Genomic DNA, 25,119 nt, shown 5'->3' on the forward strand with positions numbered 1-25,119 from the left:
GATTACCGGCTTCCACTATGCGAAGCAGACTTGGCAACAGTTTCAGTGGAGGAAAGGCGTAGATCAGCTGGTACTGATTCCACAGAGCCACCAGCGCATCTGACGTGTCTACCCACGGATCTCTTGTCCTAGACAAGAATCTCGGGCCCTTCCGATTGAGCCGGGAGGCCAATAGATCCACATTTGGTGTGCCCCATTTCAGGCACAGCAGCCTGAATACCTCCAGATGCAATGCCCATTCTCCTGGGTCCAGCATCTGTCAACTCCGATAGTCCGCCTGCCAATTTTCCACCCCCGGGATGTAAATGGCTGACAGGGCCGGAACGTGTCTCTCTGCCCACCCAAGTATGTGAGCGACCTCCCGAGCAGCGGCGCAGCTTCTCGTTTCCCCTTGGTGATTTATGTATGCCACAGCCGTGGCGTTTGACTGTATCCTGGTCGGACGCCCTTGAAGACACGTCAACCACGTGTGGAGGCACAGCCTGATCGCTCTTAATTTGAGCAGATTAATTGGCAACTTGGATTCTTCCGTCGACCAGAGGCCCTGGGCCGACTGAATCCCCATCACTGCACCCCGGCCAGACTGGCATCCGTAGTGACCACTGTCCATTTTAGAGAAAGGAACGATTTTCCGTCCGGAATCACAGGGACCTCAACCACCAGATGAGGGAGTCCCTGACTGGCTGGCTCACCTGCATCTGCCGATCCAGGGACAGCGGAGATTTGTCCCATTTTGTCAAGATCTACTTCTGCAGGACTCTGGTGTGGAACTGGGCATAAGGTACTGCCTCGAAGGAGGCTACCATGAGCCCCAGCACTCGCATGCAAAAGCAGAGTGATGACCACTTGCGGTTCATTAGTAGTTTGACTGCAGATCTGAGAGTCTGCAATTTGTCTGAGGGGAGAAAGACCCTCACTTCCCTGGAATCCAATAGTAAACCCAGGTACTCCAGACGCTGGATCGGCACAACCACCAACTTCTTTAGGTTCAACAGCCACCCAAATTCTTGCAGAGTCTGCATGGTGATCGCCACATCCTCCTCTAATTCTGAGGCGGAAGAAGCTCTCAAGAGGAGATCATCTATGTAACCCACGACCGCGATCCCGCGTTGTCGCAACAACGCCAGTACTTTGGTAAAGACTCGCGGGGGCTGATGCCAGGCCAAAGGGAAGAGCCACAAACTGGTAATGGGCTTCTCCGACTGCCAAACGCATACATTTTTGATGCCGAAGGCATACGAGTATGTGCAGGTACGCATCCTGGATGTCCAAAGATGCTAGGGAGTCCCCTTGGAGTGCAGCGACTACTGAGCGAACTGATTCCATTCTGAACCTCTGCACTTTTACATAGTGATTGAGGGCTTTTAAGTCCAAGATTGTGGTTCCCAAGAAGGAAGGGGCACGTCCAAACAGATTTAAGTAGAACCCCTGGAAGTGTTCAGAGTCCGGAACTGGAACAATCACCCCGATTCAGCAAATCCCTTACTGCTCCTAGCAGGGCCTCCCGGCAAACTGGGGACGTGGGTATGCTGGAGGGGAAGAATCTGTTTGGCGGCCAAGAGAAAAACTATCTTGTAACCTGTGGAAGTCAGATCGGGCTGCAAACTCCTGAAGACGACCCCCCCCCCCCCCCCACCCGAGAAACGGGTGGGGGAAAACCTTCATGCGGTAGCACTTTTGTTCGCAGGCTTGTTAGGCTTGCGGTTCCAGGGGCGCTTCTGACCGTCCGTGGACGTCCTGTCGGGCTGGGGTCGTTTTGCCCAGTCATATGTATACCCTGAAGCATTGAAGCTCACCGACCACCTCTGGAGCATGAGGTATGTCGTGGTCTGCCAAACCGTAGCTGCGGCCACGCTCGATGGCCGGGCTGGGGAGACTACAAGGATATCATTAACCAGCCTGTCACCCAGCCGGCAGTTGATAGAAGATCTCAGGATCTCTCATCTTGCTCAAAAAACAGCAAACCTGCAGTAAAAATATGGACCGAGAGCCCCGCAGGGTTTCTTGCTAGGCAAAATAAAAACTGAAGCTGCTAGCAGCAGGAGGAGGAGGGTTGATAGCACTGGGGCGTTTTTTAATTTTCCATGCATGTCCCCCCTCGGGTCTACAGCGACTGCACTTCCAAGTGCACTTGCAGTGCAAAGTGAATTTGCCTTAAAGTGGAGGGCCACCCTGAAAAAAAAAAAATACATAAAAAATTTGAAAAAAAAATGAAAAAAAAATTCTTCTTCAACTTACCAGAACTGCCTATTGCTAGGCACATTGTCCTAATCTGCCTCTTCCTCCTCCGCAGAGATCTTCTATCTTCTCTCCTCCGTGCGGCATCTTCTGGGCAATGGGTTGCGCTGTGTTCTGGGAACTGTGTGTCCCAGAACACAGCGCGCCCCATTCACAAAGCGCTGCGCGACTCGCGCATGCGCAGTAAGAAATGGGCAGTGAAGCCGCAAGGCTCCACTGCCTGTTTCCCTTAGCCAAAATGGTGGAGCCGAGGGACGGGTCAGCCTCGGGCGGCTGACATCGCAGGCGCCCTGGACAGGTAAGTGCTTATTAAAAGTCAGCAGCTACAGTGTTTGCAGCTGCTGACTTTTACTTTTTTTTTTTTTTTTTTTTAAACCGGCCCTCCTCTTTAATAACCCCCACTGTATTAATGCAGTCTGGATAACCAATAAAAGGAGTACCATCAAGTTGTAGATAGGCCTAATTGCCTGGGGCCACCACAATCAACCTAGCCATACAGCATAAGGTTCAGCTGTTTAGTTTGAGCATGTTATTGTTGTATAAATTATTCCAGTGGTTGTTAACCCACCAATGTAATTTTTCATAATCCACTTTTTTTTTTTTACTGTAATGGCTCCCTGTGACTGTGCTTTATGAAAATAATGCTGTATGTACCTTGTTTACATAGAGCGCTGATCTGCGCTTACTGACCCGCCACTTCTCTCCTCTTAGCCCAACAGATGCAGTGGATGAGGTCAGTCAGGAGAAGAGGTGCGAGGTGGCCCCTCCCACTGCATCTGTTGGGCTGAGAGAAGATAGAAGCGGAGGGTCAATAAGCGCAGATCAGTGCTCTGTAAACAAGGTAAATACAGCATTATTTTCATAAAGCACAGTCACAGGGAGCCATTACAGTAAAAAAAAAAAGAAAGAAAAGAGGATTATATGAAAAATAAACAGTAAGTTGCGCATTAGGATGGAAGGGGGCTGTGCGGACACGGATCTATCAGGTGGAGAGGGGGGTAGAGCACACAGGAGACACAAAGCAGGGCTGCGGATGATGGCGGCACGTACTGATGACTCGGCTGTCAGCGCTCGGCAGCCGTGATATATCGAAGGCAGCATACGGGGGGGGGGGGGGGGGGCACAGCCATGCAGAATCCACCAGGTATAACAGGCTTTAAAGGGAACAGGATCTTTATTTTGGGGTTAACAAACGCTTTAACCACTTACAGTACATAAAAAAACAACCAAACAATACAGCTGTGTTCAGGCCACTCATTTGAATGGAGTGCCAACACAGCAGACAGCAAAATATAATACATCTTCACTATTTTCCCTAATTCGGCACCTCACAACACACATGTATAGTGTCGTTTTGAGTGCCATTTAAACTGAATGACACCGCACCACAGTGTGCATTGTGAAGCCAGTCTTCTAGTCTCCAACAGCACCCAAATAATCCTTTACTGTGATTAAAAAAAAAAGTTTATTTAGCATCCTGGCACAACACATAAGTATTCCAATGTCTACATATCACATCTATAACACACAACTTTTTGGGGGGGAAAAAATTCACACGTGTTGGATGATCCAAGCTCTTCATATCTCCATGGCCAAGTTGGCCATATCTTCCTGCAAAATAAAAAAAAAAAAACATAGTTACATATACAGCAACTTAAAGCAAGCACCATTATGAATTAAAATCCCTGACTGACGCACAAGCCTGATTTTAATTGTGTTATTATATTAAATCTACCATCCTGCCAAAATATAATTCTATGCTAAGAGTTCACCTTTGGAGCATGTTACATCTGTATTTAGGGTGTAACATGTTCCAGGACCCCACAAAAACAAACACCAAACTAGCGCTGTCCCCATAAGTAACACAAAATATAACAGTCTGTATAAAAAAGGTTCTCTTAGCTCTAGGTGCTGCAGCTCTCTCAAGAATCCACAGGGTGGCGGACTTAAAGTGGTGTTCCACACACAAAAAAAAAAAAAAAATGGGGATCTTTTTTTTTTTTTAACTCCCCTCTAAATGCCTGTTGCTAGGGGGTCCCTCATAGTCTGCCTCCTTCAGTGCCTGGGCTGGTGACATCACTTCCCCTTGGTGCAGGAAGGGCTCAGCTCCACCCCCTCCCTCCTGTCAGTCATCTGGGACACGTGCCAGGTCCCAGATGACTGCGTGGCCAATCGTGGTGCCACTCGCGCATGCGCAGTGTGTGCCCGGCTGTGAAGCCACAGCCGAGTGCCCACATTTGCAATGATGGCACTGCCGGGGGGGGGGGGGGGGGGGTGGGGTGACGGGGACGAGCGGGGCTTCGTTCCCCCACATCGCTGGACCCTGGGGCAGGTAAGTGTCCGATTATTAAAAGTCAGCAGCTGCAGTATTTGTAGCTGCTGACTTTTATTTTATTTTTTTTTATTTATTTTTTTAAGGGAAAACTCCTCTTTAATGGCAAAACTGCAGATTCAAGTTAAAAGGGTTACACTCACAAACATGGATCAGAGTACAGCAAAGTGGATGTCTCTTCTCCTGGCCTGGATGAATGGATAGCCTCCCAAAACGAGTGATATGGATGAGGTCACCTGAAGAAGGAGGCTGTGCCTCCGAAACATGTCGTGGCAACCGCTCTGCTAGCTGGGAGGAGTTACTTTACTCACTTGGTCTTCCTTACATGGCCACGAGTGACGTCAGGACCATGCAAGTGTTATACAGCAAACAGCATGACATGATGAGGATACAGAGTTCGCTCTGACACATCCCTCATCCCAATCACTCATTTTGGGAGGCTTTATCCAGGCCAGGAGAGGAGACATCCACTTTGCTGTACGCTGATCCATGTTTGTGAGTGTAACCCTTTTAACTTGAATCTGCATTTTTTGCCATTAAAAAGTATTAGACTAGGGCAGCCTTGCGCTCTCTTCTCTTTGTACATTCCAGGACCCCACAGCCACTGTCCAATTTAAAGTCGGTGTGGCTGCATGGAGCTTCGCCTGTACAGTCATTCAGCCACAGTGATCTGTGAATGAAGAAGCCACAAGTTCCATCGGGCACTGCAGCAGATGGAACACGAGAGTGCTGATCAGTGATCCTACTAGTCCATTGATACTTCCTCCAGCTTTCTAACAGAAATCCTGTACAGAGATACAGGCAGGAAATGTCTGCAGGAGCCTGACATTGCACATGTGATTGGTGGATCAGAGGTGCAATGCTTTGCAGGTTCCTGTGGAAAAAAATAAAAAATGCACTCCCCCCTCTCTGTTGGAGTTTATTGGTCAATGCTTCATAAGGTTTCTGTTGCCTTTCTCTGGCAATAAAATCATTACAGGTCTTATTGTGCACTCTGAATTACATGGTTACCAGATCAGTAAAATCTGCACTAAGTATTTAGAAACAGACACGTGATCTGTTTAACTGTCTGCTACAGAAAGAAAAACGGAATTTTAGACATTATGATTGTGACAGAGGCTTTTGGAGGGGACTGAATGTTAGCCTCCTGCCTGTTGACTATGGGCCCTGGCATTTGAGGAAGCTACAAGTATTTAGGAAGATATTCTGTTATGTAATGCAAAGAGACATTATTAAGGTGGCCATGATGGTCTCTGCATGCTTGGGACTCATATAGCAGATGTATGTGAAAGGAATGCTGATTAATGAGATCTGGAAAGCTCTGGGTCTCCTGTTGTCTACTAGTGTTGCTTCTAAGAGTATTTCACCCATTGTTGTTTGTGCTAATTAACCTTGCTATTGTATGAAGGAGTTCTGTGTTGATTCATGATAAAGTTGATATAAAAATATAGTGAGATCGCAAAAGGCTATTCCCGATGTACTCCAAGACTGGTGTGGCCTGATGTTTTACCCTACACTGAGCTACAACTAGTGAACGGGAAAGCTAAGGGGTCTTGGATTGTGTGGTACCGGACAGAGGACGCTATTATGGCGGACATCTTGAGTACGGGTGCCCGTCACAATGATCTTGGCATTAAGGCGGTGTTTCACCCAAAAAATTAAACTTCCGCTTTAAGTGATGGTGACCCCCTTACATGCCACATTTGGCACGTCACTTTGGGGGAGGGGGGGGGGGGGTGAATACCCAGTTTTTATGGGCACCCAGCACCGACTTCCTCCCTGGGCTCCACAGCGCCGAAAGGAAGTTGATCTCTCCCCCTCCCTCCCTGTAATCTTCTGGGACACGTCACAGGTCCCAGAAGATTGCTGACCAATCACAGCGTGTGGCTTGCCGGGCACCCGCAGTTAGAATGTCGGCACCTCAGAGAATGGGGAGAGGAACGAGGCTTCATGAGCCCGCATCGCTGGACCGTGTAATTAAAAAAGTCAGCAGCTACACTTTGTAGCTACTGACTATCAATTTTTTATTCGTATACAGCACCATATAGATTAGTTATGTGTCCTCTATGTGCCCTTTGGGGAAAAAATTAAAATAAAAAAATCCTTCCTGATCCCCAGGAGGCAATTGGATATTTCCTGGATCAACTACCCCCAGTGCAAACACCTCGAAATATATAATGATCCAGTTTTATTAATGTACAATTAGGAAATAATCCAAGCCTTTGTTTAAAAAAAAAAATTAAATAAAAAAAATTATATATACATATACACACACACACACAGTTTCCCTGAAAATAAGACCTAGCGTGATTGTCAGTGATAGCTGCAATATAAGCCCTAGTTAAAGTCCTTGCAGGTCTTATTTTTAGGGTAGGGCTTTTATTGCAACCATCACTGACAGTCATGCTAGGTCTTATTTTCGGGGAAACCGTATATTATATCTATCTATCTATCTATCTATATATAGTTTAACCCTCTCACTGCCATTTTTTTCACACATGTTAAAATGAGCATTTTAGGCCTGAAGATTACAGGTCAGAAAATTAAGTCCTGCTGGATTACTTCATGCTGGCCCCCTTTGCAGACATTAAAAATAAAAACTGTTTAAACTGTTTAAAATCCAGGAATGCACTGTCTCACCCTGCTCTGCACATGCTCAGTTGCTCTCTTTTTTTGGCATTGTGCAGAGCAACTAGAGGCCGATTTATTGATAGCCTAAAGATTTGCTGCTGCTCAGGGGGAAGTGGGCTTCAGCAAAATGGCAGCCTCCAGCAAGAAATAATAGGAGCAATGCTGGAGGCAATTTACAGCATAAATATTGGCTCTGCCAACCTAGCCGTGTCATTCATTCACAGAGATCTATCAATGGGAAACTACAAGTACCAACAGCCGCTTGTAGTTCTCCATTTAATTTGACCCTTAAGTGGACCACGCTTGTATTTACTGTTAATGTGTACTTGATACGAATACACTCTGTAAACTAACTGTGAACAAAGTGTAGACAGGTTTTTTGTTTTTTTTTCTATTCAAGAATGAAGGGAATAAATGGTACTTACCCCATCCCCAGGTGTACAACTCACCAGACCCTGAAAATAACAGTGAAGAATATTATATGAACAGCAGCTGCCATAGTAACCCAACAGTAGCCTTTTAGTTGTAAGTTGCAACCGCTTTGGTTGCTATAGGCCAGCCCTTTGCAACCAGGGTGCCTTGGCAAAATGCCTAACAAATGTCCAAAAATTGTATACAAGGCGGTGTGTGGATGAAGCCTGCCTATTAGTTACACAAAGCCACAGGTTTTCATTGTGCGCCATTACAATCTTCTAGCGGTCATCCTCCTAACAACCAATGGTATCATCGGTTAAGGAGGACGTCAGTTGCCTGCATATCATCCTTGTTTGACCCTCCTCTGCTCCTCTCCATCAGCTTTGGGGGTCACATTAGCCAAGTAATGGAGAAATATAGAGAGAAGAGAAACATTGGCATACTAGTCAGTACCAGTTTGCAAAGTGCATTTGCTTTAGAAGAATAACTCACCTCTAATAATGGGTGTCCTTGTGTGGCTGTTCCTGCATTATGTACAACTATTAGAATATTTTTTTCATTTTAGAATGGGGTGCCTCAAGACTGTCCATAATTCTTAAAGGGTGCCTTGATTAAAACAAAGATTAAAGAACACTGCTACAGGCAACCATTTTTGGTAGTTTTCATAACATCAGGTTTTTTTTGTTTTGTTTTTTTAAATCAAACATGTTCTAGTCATACCATTCCATTTAGAGCCGATATACTGATGCAGGGCGGTTCTATTGCGTGAAACGACGTACCTGTTCATCATTTTGTACAATAGATAGCGGGGCACATGCACGCTCCGATTGGCCAGAGAGAGGAGCCAATCAGTGTGTCCGGCAGACATGGTGTCCCCCGATTGTTCCCCAGAGAGGCGGAACGGTGTAAACAAGGCAGATCCCTGTTCTGACAGGGAAGAACACAGCTTGAAAAGTATAGGGAAGGTTTTCAAAAGCTCCCCCCTAGGAGTGGCTGCTTTTAGATGTTCCTGCAGTTGTGACAACCAGAACTCCAGGTTTCTAGCTACACAAGAAGTGGCTAGAGCTGGTTTTAAGCCTGCCATAGAGGCATCAAAGGCCCTCTTTAAGACAATGTCTGTTCTCCTGTCCATTGGAGCTTTCAAATGGCCCATATCCTCAAAGGCCAGATCAGCCTGCTTTGAGACTTTGGACAGAGGGGCGTCTAGTTTAGGATTTTTATTCCAGACCGCCTCTGGGCTCTCATCAAAAGGGAACCTTCTCTTAAGGGAATTAGGAAAGAAAACCTTTTTATCCGGTTCAGACCACTCCTTAAGGATAAGGTCAGAAAGCACTTTATGCATCGGAAAAACCCTTACTTTCTTTTTTCCCAGAGCCTCATACATCTTATGTCGGGATAACTGAGTTTTTTCCTCCTCAATTTCCAGCATATCATAGATAGCGCCCATTAGCCCATCTACTTCCTCAAGAGACAGCTTATACTTTGAGGCTTTAGATGTTGCTTGATCCTCATCCTGATCTGAATCTGCATCAGAGGAATCAGGGCTAATCAACGTGGGGCTAGGCTCCCTGACCATACGGGGCTCCCCTGAGCTGGGTGTTGTAAAGCATGGTAAGGAGGAAATTGCAGTTCTATTAGTGGAGGCAGCTGAGCCTACATCAGTGATTAACTCCTGGAGGGACTTAAAAGTCGACGCCATTTCCTCTTTAAAGGCGCCCAAAAATTTAGCCAAAGGGGAATCTGCCTCAGATTTAAGCAAGCTTGCAATGCATTGCTTGCATAGGGCCTAGTTAGAGCCAGAGGACAACCTATTCCCACAATTAGGGCACTTTTTGTGGCCTGCCTTGTCTTGCTTTGGGAGCTCTTTAGCCTGAAAATAAGAAAACATTTTTAGCGTCTGCTCCATGTCCCTCCTTAGAATCACCACCAACTGCATACATCCTTAACTGTGAGTTAACCACCACCGTGGGGCACTACAGATCCCAGTCTACAAACACCACAACTCCTTAGACCACCAGAGTAATAGCATGCCCAGCAGCCTACCTGGGATTGGCTGGTGCCTGCCTCCGCCGGAGTGTCCTGGGGAAATAACCTCCATGGTCCCCCTCTGCCGCTCCGGATCCCGCCGCTAGTCCTGTATCGCTGGACGCTGGTCGGGACTGAACAGGCACAGCGCTGGCTCTCCCTCTCCTCCCTGTGCCCTAGAGACCCGGAACCGGAAGTCTCGGCATGCAGTGATGACGCGGTTCCGCCAGAAATGACGCTCGGCGTCTCCGACCCCACCGCAACAAGGAGCAGAGATGGAAGGTTCCACTCACCGCTCCTGGGGGAAACCGGCGTCATTCTGCCCCTGGTCACCTCGGCACTGGAAGGAGGAGGGTAACTGGTCTGCTCCGGTTCAGCTGGACCGTACCTGAGCCAAAACAAGCAAGGTATGGACCCCACTGTAGCCAAAAAACAGGACCCGGTCCCTTATGGCTTACAGATTCTTCAGGCAGCCCCTAAGAGGGGCCTCCAGGTTCCTGGCAACATGTTCCTCCGACGGAGGAAACACAAATGACTGACCAGGGATCTGAGAGACCGCCTTTTGAACTGTGTTTCCTGTGTCGATGGGAGGAGCTCCATCTCTCAAGGGCTGTCCTGGAAGAACACTTGGGAAAGTCGTTTTTTTTTTCTAAAATTGTCACTCATTTTTTGTTTAAAGCAAAAAAAAAAAAAAAAAAACCCCCACCACACAGAGGTGATCAAATACCACCAAAAGAAAGCTCCATTTGTGGGGGAAAAAAACAAAAACACATCAATTGTATTTGGGTACAATGTCGCACAATTGTCAGTTAAAGTAACGCAGTGCTGTATTGCAAAAAATGGCCTGTCAATAAGGGGCTGAAGTGGTTAATATTACTTCCTTCCCAGCCACAGCAGCCCTTTAATAGGGTCTCTATACCTGGGGGGCAGGAAAGATTGGCGATCCCAGTGGTCACATGATCAGGAGCCTGTTCAGCCTGGTCTCTGTGTTAGAAGTGTGTGTGCGCTCTCAGCACAGAACCATCAGCTGCCCTGTGACACATGTGTGCCACCCTTTTGCTACCACATGTGTGTGTTATGCAGGTGAAAATGGGTAAAGTAGATTTAGGCGACTGTCTGTTGATACTAATATCTATTATATTTAGGGGAAACATCCTCTTTTTTTAAAGGCTGTAGTCGGATAATGTAACAAATTCATATACATCAACTATGCCTATGTGAGAAGTATACCAGAAAATACTGTAAGTACTTACGTGTTACTGCAGCCGTGTGACGGGACCCACAGCTGATCGTTGAAGCTTCCGATTCCTGAGGGAGGTCAATCAACGCTGGGAAGGCCTGGACTGCAATATAGCCACTGTCCTCATCATCATCCTCATCATCCTCCTCTGCACTCACATCCCGAAGGATCATTCCTGAACAGAAATAAAAACACTGCAGTCTATAATGTCAGATAACAAGCTGCTGAGGAAAGCAAATGAACTTACTCTCTTGTGCTTGTGTCTTTGATGGAAGTCCAAGCTGGCCAGATTCATTCCATCCCCAACAATAAATGTCTCCACTTTCTAGATGGAAGAAACATTTCAGTGTGGTTACTCAAAACATCAGAGTAGGCCAAGCCCACCAAACATTGAGCTTTCATTTATGGATGCATGCTAGGGAGTCAAACTAGCCACCAGGTCACTACATTTCTTTAGGTTCTTGTGCTTAAAACTGGGGGTTACAAGCACACTTGCTTCTTAAGGGGGGTGCTCGAGGACACATCACTTTAGCCTATAAAAAGCACAGGGCTCTTTTACACTGGGGTTGAAAATAGGCGGTTGGGTTGCGGTTTTAAAGCTTCCCGAATGACTATCAATGGCACTCAAAATGGTTACAATAGGGAGCAGATGAAGGTTTTCACACTGCAGTGTTAGTGTTGCTGATAAGCAAAATATGCTGCCTGCAGAAAGTGGCACGCACTGGCGCTTTGCAACTGCCTCCATTCACTTCTTTTGAAATGCACCACAACTGCACCTTAAACACACTGTAAATGTACCTATGGCATTTACGTTGTGGCTGCAAAGCATCAACAGTGATTATTTCCCACACACAGGGCGTTTTACAAGTGTTGCCCGACGCAACACATCCTAAATGTTCATTAACACTATAGGTGAGATAATGCGCTTTTAGGATGCAGAATCTGTCCCCCGCCGGCTCTAAGACTGAGAACCGAGTGATCGAACACTGCTGATCGTTCAGTTCTCAGTGAGCTGGCGAGTCCAGGCTCCTGGGTAGATCCCAATCATATGGTCATGACCCAAGCCTGGACCGGCTGTGTGATGCTAGCCGACTTCAGCCCGCTGTCTGCTGAAAGCAGGTCACAGGAGTGCAGAACACACTGCACTCTTGTGATCCACAGAACTACAGCCAAACTAACTTTGGCTATACTCCTTGCTTAGCCGATTTGGAAGATACAACTCAGGAGTAATTTATACCCACAAGGCACATGTGACCATCCTAGAGATAGAGGGGTCATCATATAAGGGTGAGTGCACATCCATGTGGGGCACCTCCCTCTGCACATTGAAATTGGAGCACCTTTATTGATTTCAAGCACAAGAACCTTATTCATTACACAGTGGGACTTATAAAAATGTGTGTGTGTATATATATATATATATATATATATATATATATATATATATATATATATATATATATATATACACATACATATATACACATACACACACACACACTTGATTTTTTTTTTTTACTAATTCATTTTTTCCTCATAGCTTAGCACGGTGTTCACCTTCCTTTTTTTCCAATCCACAATGACACTAGTCAGCTCACTTTCACTCCTGTGGCTGGTGATTTTTGTTTTATCATTGTATTTTTTTTTTGGGCACAATCATTTTTTTCTTTTACACAAGTATCTACACAACACTGACATATCACATTGGATGGCTTTACCCAATTACATTTTGTTTTTCAGTGTCAGAGTTTCATGCATCTGTGACAATCTACAATGGAAATAATATCTCATAGCGCCTACCACTGATGCTGGCTGAATGCCATCCTCCAGCTGCCACTTCTTTCATTGCTATGCCATGTAAAGCTTCCACTATGCGAGGTTCCCAGACATCTTCTACATCCCCGTGTCCCAGCTGCCCGTGTCTAAGAAAGAAAAAGGAACAAATCAAAATGTGTTCATCCCTTCTCATTAGGGCTGGTCTTCCAAAAGGACTTAAAGTGGTTGTAAACTCAGTGAAGAAAGATGATATGATAGCTTCAAACCCATATAAAGCAGATAAAAGCTTCTTTATTAAAAAACAAAATTCAATAAGGACAAGGCATATTGGCAAGGGTTGATGCACTTCACACGTTTAGTACGTGCTTTGTCAAAACCATTGAGTTGTAAACCCTGTTACATCACTTTTACCTACAGATAAGCCTATAATAAGGCTTACCTGTAGCTATCTTGAATATCTCCGAAACTTGCAGTTTAGAATATATTCAGTATATGCGCTGCTGCCGACGTCATTGGTGCACTGAAAAAACAGGCCGCTGGTGCCATTTCCTCAGGACTTGTGTCATGATCAGCGGCTCCAGCACGCATGCGCAGGAGTGGCGTCATTGGGGGCCCGGCCAATCACAGCGCCGAGGCCGCAAACCCGTTAGTAACGTCGGTTGAAGATATCCACCGTGTACTTGTACTTGGAGTGCCAATGCTGATTCAGGGCATCGTTCTGGTGGTAAGCATACTAGATCATTATGCCTTTTTCTTGCAGGGTTTGGCTTTTCTTCCTCCCCAGAGGTTTACAACCTCTTTAAGCTGCCCCTAGACAGATCGAAACAAAGCTGGTTCAACAGGGATTGACTGAATTTCAATCCACGTATGACCAATAACGACTGAGGCCTGGTTCTCAGTGTTTTGTATTTCGGCATCTTGCAGAAACGCGCTACAGTTCATTTCACATGGTTTCGTATGGGACAGGTTCACATCTATTCGTTTTTCAGCCGCTGCGTCTTTGGAAAAGGTCAGGGACTTTCTTTAAACATTTTATAGACATCAATTGACATTCTGCATAATTGCATGTAGTGACTTTTTTGATGCGTTTCACAGTTTTTAATCTCCCCTTTAAAAAATATATATAAACAAAAAAAAAATTAAACACACACACACCACATAAAAAACGCAAAACGAATGAAAAAAAACATATAAAAAAACACTTCAAAAATACGTATGCAAAAAGCACACAGAAATGGATCAAAAGTAAACTGCATAGGTGTAAACCAGGCCTGACTCCTGTTGAGGCGGATTGTTGGAAAACTTTTCTTGATCAGCCAGCTGAAGCCCCTGATCAGTGTATTCTGCCATAGGAGAGTCTTGCTGTCAGAATGCAATAGCACAGCAGAGAGGATGTCTCCATCCATGTTGATTGTGTGGATGGGTGAATCCACTCTTTTTTTTTTTTTATCTTCCAGCCTGCTGGCTGATCGAGAAACAAAAAAAAAAAAAAAAAAAAGGATCTGTCTATGGCCAGTCTTAGTTTCACCCTACGCTGACATTGTAATTCAACTGGATTCAGGTGAAATAAAAAACAACTTGTTTCTTATCATTACTACTATACAGGATTTATATAGCGCCAACAGTTTGCACAGCGCTTCACAAAATAAAGGAAGACAGAAAAATTATACTGCAATTCAAGACAAGAGGGATTGGAAAGTCCCATTTGTGAAAGCTTACACTCTAAAAGGGAGGGTCAAGTAATACAAAAGCTAATAAAGGCCAAGTTCATATACGTGCGGCCGCGGTTTCCAGCCTGGGGTCGGTGCGTTTCTGTTCACCGGTTCAGGTGAAATTCAGTTCTGATTTTTTGCCTGAATTCGCACCTGAACCAGACTCAAAAATGCACAGGACCCTTTTGGAAACTGCACCATGGCCATCCCGGACATGTGTGAACCAGCTCCATTGAGAGCCGTTCACATTCACATGTCATCCATATTGGATGCGGTGAAAATCACATCCAACTTGCACATATGTGAGCCTGGCTCTACTGAGGAATGAGCTGATGAAGAAGGTAGAAGTCCAGTTATTAGATGGAGGTAGAATAGGCTTCTCTTAAGAGATACATCTTCAGGAATTGCCTAAAAGGTGGACAGAGTAGGAGATAACCAGATAGATTGCATTAGGGAGTTCCGGAGGATGGGTGAGGCTCTAGAGAAGACCAGAAGATTTTGGAAAATCAGTCCCCGTGCAATTTTGTTAGTAATATTTACGTAGGTGAGAAAAAAAAACAGATGGAAGTCAGTGTAGGACGGTGTAGGGAAAGGTTCCATGTGTGGAGATGAGTCTCTAGTACACATGGGGCTTGAATAAAACAAACTGGAGAGAAGCATCGGGACCAGCTACATACAGCACTGGGGTTTGTGGGTCCATCGCCTTCATTTCCTATTCACAAGAACAGACAACAATTGTTCTATTCTCCTCTCCATGTATCTCCTGCCTGTTGATGACACACAATATCGATGTTTGAACAAACCTGAAGCTGGACAAGATCCTACCTGCCGGCCCCCCAGGTCATTATTTTCCCATCAGAGGTCAGCAGTACAATGTGCTCGTTCCCCAGTGCAATCCTCTGAGCCTGGACTGGGACCGGGAGCTCCCGGAAGAATGGAGGTTGGAGTAATACGTATCCATTGCCCACCAAGGGGAAGACTGCAAATATTACAAAAAGAATTATAATGTTATTTCCACAGTGCACATATTTAAATATTATATTTAAGCAATCGTGATATTATCAGCAACATTCCAAAAATAAAACACTGTATCCAAAATGAATCTCTTCCCTAGGTGTAGGATGAAGATCCTCTGACATGTATTTGCTTCCTCCTTTCAGCGGTACGTCCTGAACATAAAATGCTTTGCTTTGTGCCAATATACCCCCAGTCACTTCTGGTGGGCATAGCACTCACCAAGCACAACCCATTGAAATTAATAGGCCCACTCTGCAAGTACCCCACAACCAGTTGCAATGCATGAAGTTGCAGCATGCTAGTGTGGGGTTCAAGGGGTTAAAGCAGGGGGTGATTCAACTCTTCCTCACCACCTTTACAATGCACTCTGAAGAGCCACTAAAGGTCGATTGCTCTTAAGACACAAAAGCAGATGTGAACAAGCCCTTAAAGGGGTTGTAAAGTCTTTCACCTTTTCACTCATTCTATGCATTAAAGTAAAACTTTCTGTGCTGCAGCTGCTCCCAGACCCCCCCCCTTTTTTTTTTTTTAACTGAGCCCATCTGTTCCAGAGATGTGCACGAGCCCAGCCACTTGGGCCGCTGTCACTGAATAGCTTGATAGCAGCAGGAGCCAGCAGTGACACGGGAGCCGTGAGGGTTTGGGGGCGAGCCCTGCTGTCTGTGTCAACTGACGCAGCAGTGAGACTCGTGAGCGCACCCACACGGGTGCTCCCAGGGAAAGCGGCTCTCCATGGGGGCACCCGAAGGGGAGGTGCCAGGAGCGCACCTTTATAAATCACTTTAAAGTGATATTAAAGGCAATGTAAAAAAAAAAAAAAAAAAACACAAGCGTCTTATATTTACCTGCTTTGTGCAATGGTTTTGCATAGAGCAGCCCCAATCCTTCTCTTCTCATGTCCTCCGCGGGTGCTTCTGGCCCCTCCCTCCTGCCAAGTGCTACCAGAGCAAGCAGCTTGCTACAGGGGCACCCAAGCAGGCTTTCTCCCAAGCCATTGCTCTGCGTTTCCTTTCACACACTGAGCCGTGGCTTGTCCCACTCCCTCTCTCTTCTCACTGGCTGTGATTGACAGAAGTGGGAGCCAATGGCCCTTGCTGCTGTCTGAGCCAATGAGGAAGGAGAATCCGGGACAGCCAAGGCTCTCGTTCAATCAATCGCAAGCAGGCTCAGGTAAGTATTGGGGGGCTGCTGCACACAGAAGAGCCTTAAGAATCACTTTAAATGGAATATACAGTAGTAGAATTTCAAATGAAAATTTGTACAAACATTTTTAGGAAAATTCTCATAACATTTGATTATGGAATGAATGTACTACTGAATGAAAACCACATATACTATACGAAATTAGTTAATGCTTTACCCTCATTGTCTTACCAATCACCAACCACTTATTAAAGAGATTGTAAAAAGGTAAATAAAAAAAAAAATATATATATATATATATATATATATATATATATATATTTTTTTTTTTTTTTATTAACAAACATACCATACTTCCCTCCACTGCGCAGAGTGGCCCCGGACCTCATCTTCTGGGGTCTACCGGCTCCTCCCCACATCAGATAACCCCCTAGAAGAAGCGCTTCCCCCAGGGGGTTACCTTATAGGTGCGCTCCCGAGTCCAGCATTCGGCGTCCATGCAAGACTCAGCCCCGCCCCCCGGCGTTCACGTCACTGGATTTAATTGACAGCAGCGGGAGCCAAAGACTGTGCTCCTATCAATTTATCCAATCAAGAGCCGAGAACACAGGGCAGAGAGACAGTGCGTCCCCGCCGGGTCACGTTACAGGGTTCAGGTAAGTAAAAAGGGGGTGGGGGGAGGTTGGTCATTGACAGGTGTTTTTTACCTTAATGCATCCCAAAACACAAAAGTTTACAACAACTTTAAGTTGTCATTCTAAAAAACATCTTCAATCAATAAGAGATTCATGAACTCCTAGAAGAGCCAAGCTCGGTGATGATGACTGATTGCAAAGAACAATCAAAGCTGCAAAATATCCTCCCTGGAATTTATAAAGAGCATCACAGACACTCTTTAGAATTCCGTCCCTCCTCTGAATGATAAATGTCGATGCGGGTGACAGATTCATGTACTCGTTGGGAACATGTGGGTGAATCTCTCCCACGGAAAGGGACAGCACTGAGGCCAGGGTGTTTATACAGCGGACAATCATCTCTGCAGGGCCATAGCTACCGATGACACTTCCTGGGCCCCATTCAGCCCGTCTGGGAAATTTTAGTCATTGCCTATATATGACCATTGCCACATTTGGGTAATGACATCAGTCACCATCCCCCGCCCTTGTTTACTATCAGGGTGCAGGGACATTTTTCTAAGTGGAAGTGGCTCAAGTCACACTGATTAGACCGGTTCCATTGCACTGAATGGGATCGGACTTCTGATGGGACAAGTGCTCCAAAGTTGCAGTGATTGTTGTATCGGTGTGAACTGGGCCTTAGGGAGTTAAAGCAGGTGGGGAGGAGGCCTCCTCACTGCCTATCCATTACTTTCCGAAGAGAAATCCAAACACAGATCGCTCGTCAGAGGGCAAAGCAAGTGTAAAAGAGGTCTTACTGAACCCCCTTACAGCTTACAGGTACCCTTTTGTTCTATTATCATCAATGCGAATCATACAATCACACTGATATCCGCATGGACAATGGACAGAAAACAAAAGGAATTGGTAAAATTATGGCCTCCTGGGCTTTAAATATCAGGTAAGCCAATTGCCTTTACCGGATTTATCTCCAGGGGACACCTCCATTTTCCACATGGGCTCTGGCAGCGTTCCATCGGGATGGAGGGAGTTGGTGTTCCAGCACTCCACCCTGTCCTTCATTAGAACGATGATGTACTTCTCCGATGACAGGACATCCTGACAGTCCAGGCCACAGAGAGCGAGATACTGCTGGGGAGAACCACCAACGAACCCGGACAGAAACAAAGAGCCATCATCTGCAAAACATAAAAAAATAAAGAGGCTTTACAGGAGCCACAAATCATAGTAAGGCTATTCCAGTCACATTCATTACTTCTATTCATGTCATTATGAATTTACGGCAAGCCAAAAAAAAAATATCCGGAAAACTTGCACTGATTGAGTCATTCATGTCCGTATGGAAACTGCAAGAAACCCGGAGAGAGAACAGGGAGAACTTCACAAATAGGATGGCAGCACTCCCATATTAGATACAAAAATAGAAAAGTTTATTGAGGAGATAAAAATCATGAGACAAAAAGCAATCGCATTGGCAATGGCAGGGGCAAAAGGTGACGCATTTCACACTGCTGGCGTGTGAAATGCGTCACCTTTTGCCCCTGCCATTGCGATTGCTTTTTGTCTCATGATTTTATCTCCTCAATAAACTTTTCTATTTTTGCATCTAATATGGGAGTGCTGCCATTCTATTTCTCTATATGCATTCGTCTGCAGCAGGGACAGGCCGTACAGCCGTACACCCCATCTGATGTGTGCTCATTCATCAGCAGTTCAGCTATCCACACATGGGGCAGTTACTTCATTTTGAAAGAACTTCAACTTTATCAGAAAAAAGGTTTCATCACCTCGTGTCCGCCATCACAAAGGGTTTTTCATTTTTGTTTTGTTTTTTTAGGGATTTCCAAACTGAGTGGCTAAGGCCCCATTCACAGTGGACATTTGGCTCTGGTGCATGAGATGCCGGTGTTTAGGTGTAGATGGAAGCACAGGCCCTGCTGCCCTCAGCCTAAACTCTAAGATAGGCTAAAAGCTGTTGCAGCTGGATGGTGCACCAAGTGATACTAATTTTTAGGGCCCTATGCCCCCAGGCGGATTCCATTCCTGGAGCACACATCGGGGTTTATTTACTAAAGGCAAATCCACTTTGCACTGCAAGTGCACTTGGGAGTAAAGTCGCTGTAGATCCGAGGGGGACATGCAAGGAAAATTAAAAAAAAAACAGCATTTTAACTTGTACATGATTGGATGATGAAATCAGCAGAGCTTCCCCTCAGATCTACAGCAAATACTTGTAGTGCAAAGTGGATTTGCCTTTAGTAAATCAACCCCATAGTGACAATGAACAGGTGACGTCAGTATCCCAGGTTTTGGGGTAGCAATGATTGGGACCAGATCCTGCAGAAAAGCCACCTAAAGTGACACTAAACGCTGGTAAACACAACACACACATTGTGTGTATATATATATATATATATATACACATACACACACACACACACACACACACACACACATACATACACACACATATATATATAGCAGGACCACGGAGTCAGCACAACTTCTGGACCGGTACCCAGAACCACGTGACTTCTGCACCTTAAGTACCCTCTCCTGGATTATGCAGCGAGACAAACGCACCCACTGATTGGCACTGAGATGTACGAGGGGTGCACAACCCCACCTATGAACAGGCAGAACTCCTATATAGCCCAGACAAACTGATGCCAAAGTACAATTTAGCACAATAAACCCCAAAAACTTACTACAGTTTTGAGCAAAAACTAAATTTAAACACATAGCCGCGTACTCATTAGGAGTACCGGAAATCTATATATATATATAAATACACATACATACTGTATATATGAAATAAAAATATATACAATTGTTAAATATATAAAATATAATATACAAATTAAAATATAGGCATAGATAAATATTATTATTATACATGATTTATAGCGCCAGCAGTTTGTGCAGCACTTAACAATGAAATATAATTATATGGAAGCTATTTTCAGCCCCTCCTGAAAATGCACATCGCCTGGTCTGCCCCAATTCTGGCCAGCGGTCTGGAACAAGCCCAGTGCCATGCAGGGTTCTGCATACAGCTGTACAGAGCGGACAGGATGACTTCCATGGTGTGCTGTGTACTGCACCACGGCTTATGTTTGCTGCACAAAACCAGAACCCTTCCCCGTTCAATCAGCCCGTCCATCGGGACGATATCCCATGTGACCACTAGGGGTCGCACCTGTCACAAAAGCCGAGTAACTCCAGGCGGGAGCCGCTCTGAGGATCTTCCTCTGCTCCGGATCTGACCCTCTAATCTGTACCGGTTCGGGCCCGGGTAAAGTCCGCCCCTCCCCTTCTCCCAGTTGCCCGAATCCTCTGAACCCGAAGCCGAACCATAACATGGAAAGCAGCGAACACAACCCAGGAACAAGAACAGCACTACTTCTCACTGCAGCTTCACTAAGTTGTTTGTGCGCATGCGTAAAAAACCCTGCAGTGCAAGCGCTCCCCCTACCGAGTATAGAGAAGATTGCATCCACAGGACACTGGTGACCTTACTGGGGTCAGGGGACCTTAAAGAGGAAGTAAAGGGAAAAAATAAAGAGCTAGTATGCATAGCATACTAGCTCATTATGAATAACTTACCTGAGAACGAAGCAGCTTCCTCTTCGCCGCTGCCATGGATCCCGGAGCGACTTCTGTGACTCGCGGCTCCGGCGCTGTGATTCGCCAGAGCCGCAATGACGTCACTCCCGCGCATGCGCATGGGAGCCGACACTTGCGGCATATCGCCGCGATCTGCGGCCTGCCCAGTGCGCTTGTGCGCCGGTGTCTACGGCACATGCGCCGTAGACAGCAATGGCTGTCTTCGGGTAAATATCTCCTAAACCGTGTAGGTTTAGGAGATATTTCATGCACCTACAGGTAAGCCTTAATCTAGGCTTACCTGTAGGTCAAAGTTGGTTTCTAAGGGTTTACAACCACTTCAGCCCCGGTTGATTTTACCCCCTTCCTTACCAGAGCACTTTTTGCAATTCGGCACTGCGTCGCTTTAACTGACAATTGCGCGGTCGTGCGACGTTGCACTCAAACAAAATTGACATCCTGTTTTTCCCCACAAATATAGCTTTATTTTAGTGGTATTTGATCACCTCTGTGGTCATTTATTTTTTGCGTTATAAACAAAAAAGAGCAAAAATTAAAAAAAAAAAACGCATTCTTTTTTACTTTTTGCTATGATAAATATCCAATTTAAAAAAAAAAAAAACAATTTTTTTCCTCAGTGTAGGCCGATACGTATTCTTCTACATATTTTCGGTAAAAAAAAATTGCAATTAGCGATTATTGATTGGTTTGTGCAAAAGTTATAGCATCTATAAAATAGGGGATAGGTTTATGGCATTTTTTTTTTTTTACTAGTAATGGCAGCGATCTGCGATTTTTTTCGTATTGTGACATTATGGCGGACACGTCGGACACTTTTGACACATTTTTGGGACCATTCACATTTACACAGTGATTGGTGCTATAAAATTGCACTGATTACTGTGTAAATGTGACTGGCAGGGAAGGGGTTAACACCAGGGGGCGCTGCAGGGGTTAATATGTTCCCTATGGGAGTGGTTCTAACTGTGGGGGGAGGGGACTCACAAGGGGAGGAGACCGATCGGTGTTCCTCTGTACTGGGAACACACCATTGGTTTCCTCTCCACTGACAGCATGTGGATCTCTGTGTTTACATACACAGATCCACGGTCCTGCTGTCTTCCCGGGCAATCGCGGGTGCCCGGCGGACATCGCGGCCACCGGACACACACACCGGGTCCCGAGCGACACCGCGGGTATGCGCGCCCCCTAGACGGCCGGGAATCAGAAGACGTCATATGATGCTCTCCCAGGATGGGAGATCCCATCTGTGGGCGTCATATTTCTATAGGCCGGGGCTGAAGTGGTTAAAGGGTTAGTTCACCTTTATATTTTTTCTGTAAAGGTGAACCAACACTTTAATCGCTTCAGCCCCGGAAGATTTTATCCCCTTCATGACCAGAGCACTTTTTGCGGTTTGGCACTGCGTCGCTTTAACTGACAATTGCGTGGTCGTATGATGTCACACTGAAACAAAATTGACGTCATTTTTTTCCCACAAATAGAGCTTTCTTTTGGTGGTATTTAATCACCTCTGTGGTTTTTATTTTTTGCGCTATAAACAAAAAAAGAGCAACAATTTTGAAAAAAAAAAAAATTCATTCTTTTTTACTTTTTGCTATAATAAATATCCCCCAAAAAATATTTTTTTCCTCAGCTTAGGCCAATACATATTCCTCTACATATTTTTGGTAAAAAAAAAAATCACAATAAACATTTATTGATTGGTTTAGTTATAGCGTCTACAAAATAGGGGATAGTTTTATGGCATTTTTATTATTCTTTTTTTTTTTTTTTTTTTTTACTAGTAATGGTGGCAATCTGTGATTTTTATCGTGACTGTGACAATATGGCGGACACATTGGCCAATTTTGATAAATTTTTGGGACCATTGGCCTTTATACAGTGATCTGTGCTATAAAAATGTATTGATTACTGGGCGATCAAGGGGTCAACTGTGTTCCCTAGCGTGTGTTCTAACTGTGGGGGGAGGGTGACTGTGTAGGGGAGATGACAGATCGGTGCTCATACTTTCTATGAACACATGATCAGTCTCTTCTCCCCTCAGAGAACCAGGATCTGTATGGTTTACACACACAGATCCTGGTTCTCCATGTGCCCCGAGCGATCGTGGGAGCCCGGCGGTGATTGTGACCGCTGGACACTCACATCGGCTCCGGGGGCAAGCAAGTGGGAATGCGCCCCTAGTGGCCACAGGGCGAAGCAACGTAACATAATGTTGTTTTGACCAGCTGTGCCATTCTGCCGCAGTAAAACTGCGGTGGCTGGTTGGCAAGTGGTTAAAGTGACACTGCATAATATGCTTATTCTCCAAAAACACTCCACTGAATGGCCCTTTGATCTATATTTTAATAATTTTTTTTTTTTTTACTGTATTTTTCTGTCTCCTTGTAACATCCTCCATGCCCTCCTCCCGCACCTCTCCTTTTCCCCCCCACACTTCTATTTGGGAACAAGCAGCACATGTTCATTTTGGTTATGTGCATTGCTCTACGCACACTACACATCCCATAATACACAATACATAGTCCATTCAGGGAGAGAGCAAGAGAGGGCGGCTGTGTTCCTATATACAGCCGTGGCCAAGAGTTTTCAGAATGACACAAATATAAATTTTCACAAAGTCTACTGCCTCCGTTTTTATGATGACAATTTGCATATACTCCAGAATGTTATGAAGAGTGATCAGATAAATTGCAATTAATTGCAAAGTCCCTCTTTGCTATGAAAATGAACTTAATCACATAAAAAAAACATTTCCACTGTATTTGTGAAGAAGGCTTCAGTGCGCCCAAAAAGTCCAGCAAGCGTTAGGACCGTCTCTCACAGTTGATTCAGCTGCGGGATCAGGGTACCACCAGTGCAGAGCTTGCTCAGGAATGGCAGCAGGTAGGTGGGAGTCCATCTACATGCACAGTGAGGAGAAGACTTTTGGAGGATGGCCTGGTGTCAAGAAGGGCAGCAAAGAAGCCACTTCTCTCCAGGAAGAAAATCAGAGACTCATTTTCTCTGATGAATCCCCTTTCTCATTGTTTGGAGCATTTGGAAAAACCTTGTCCTGAGAAGAAAAGGCGAGAGCTACCATCAATACTGTGTCATGCCAACAGTAAAGCATCCTAATAGGGATGAGCTTTGTGTTCGAGTCGAACATACGTTCGACTCGAACATCGGCTGTTCGCCAGTTCTGCGAATTCCGAACATTATGGGCCGTTCGCGCCAAATTCGTGTGGCGCTCAAGGCCCACAATGCACTGCGTCATCGCAGTGCATTGCTGGCTCATGATTGGCCAAGCATGCACTGTGACCCCGCATGCTTGGCCAATCACAGCGCCAGCAGCGAGGAGAGCCATGATTGGCCACAGGCAGGATGCCTGTGGCCAATCATAGCTCAGGCTGTGTAGTACACACCCCACACTATATAAGGCCGCCAGCGCGGCGGCCTTGTGTAGTGTGTTGGCGTCTGAAGCAGTTAGTGGGTGTTCTGTGTACCTTCAACACAGTATACACCGATCGTTATCGGCCGATTTTTGATCTTGCTCTTCTGTAGTGGTTGTTGTCTGCTTGCCCTGACTGCAGTATACACCACTATATTCACCTCACCTATATAGCTAGTGATCTATCTTTTATAATAGAGCTTGCAGTCAGTAGTGTTAGGAGCTTGTGCGTGCTGTCTGCGTGCTCTGTACCCAGTACACACCGCTATATCCACCTACATAGCTCTTCTCTATTTGAGCCATCTGCCATCTGCAGGAGTTATTGGAAGTTGTGTGTGCCTCCAGCACAGCACAGTATACATCTGTATATACCCCTTTATCTCTGGTGTTCTATAATAAAGGCATCTGCAGGAGTTAGTGGGTGTTTTGTGCCTCCAGCACAATATACACCTGTATCTACCCTGTATTGCTGTTCTCTAATAGAGCCATCTGCAGGGCTTAGTGGGTGTTGTGTGACTCCATTACAGTATACCCCTTTATCTCTGGTGTTCTATAATAAAGGCATCTGCAGGAGTTAGTGGGTGTTGTGTGCCTCCAGCACAATATACACTACCCAACTGCTGTTTTACCCAACTCCCTTCAGGCCATTACCATGTCTGGAAGGCCAGCAAGGAGAGGCAGACAGGCGTGAGCCGATAAAAGAGGGCAAGCAGGCTCTGTGTCTAGAGACAACAGTGCTGGTTGTGGACGCGGTGCATTGTCATCAGCACGTGGCCATGGGACACACTTGTCCTTCTTTTCGGCAGCTGGACATGTTGAACCGCAACATGCCAACGACTTGGTAGAGTGGATGACCAAGCCCTCTTCATCCTCCTCATCCTCTCTCACCCAGT

General features: G+C 45.5%; 1 protein-coding gene across 1 annotated transcript; it reads right to left on the reverse strand.

The window, feature by feature from the left end:
- Nucleotides 1–3,393: 3,393 nt before the first annotated feature.
- Nucleotides 3,394–20,608, reverse strand: RCCD1 (RCC1 domain containing 1). Its single transcript, XM_077473254.1, has 8 exons — nucleotides 20,366–20,608; nucleotides 18,126–18,344; nucleotides 15,194–15,347; nucleotides 12,681–12,802; nucleotides 11,128–11,205; nucleotides 10,894–11,055; nucleotides 7,627–7,656; nucleotides 3,394–3,849 (listed from the first exon to the last, which is right to left on the reverse strand). The coding sequence occupies exons 1-8, from the start codon at nucleotides 20,526–20,528 to the stop codon at nucleotides 3,704–3,706; spliced, it is 1,074 nt and encodes a 357-aa protein (XP_077329380.1). The 5' UTR covers nucleotides 20,529–20,608; the 3' UTR covers nucleotides 3,394–3,703.
- Between the last annotated feature and the right edge of the window lie 4,511 nt (nucleotides 20,609–25,119).

This window comes from Lithobates pipiens, unplaced genomic scaffold (genome assembly GCF_037356315.1).
Source record: "Lithobates pipiens isolate NorthernLeopardFrog02 unplaced genomic scaffold, aLitPip1_a1.2 Scaffold_8, whole genome shotgun sequence".
Classification (NCBI taxonomy): Eukaryota; Metazoa; Chordata; class Amphibia; order Anura; family Ranidae; genus Lithobates; species Lithobates pipiens.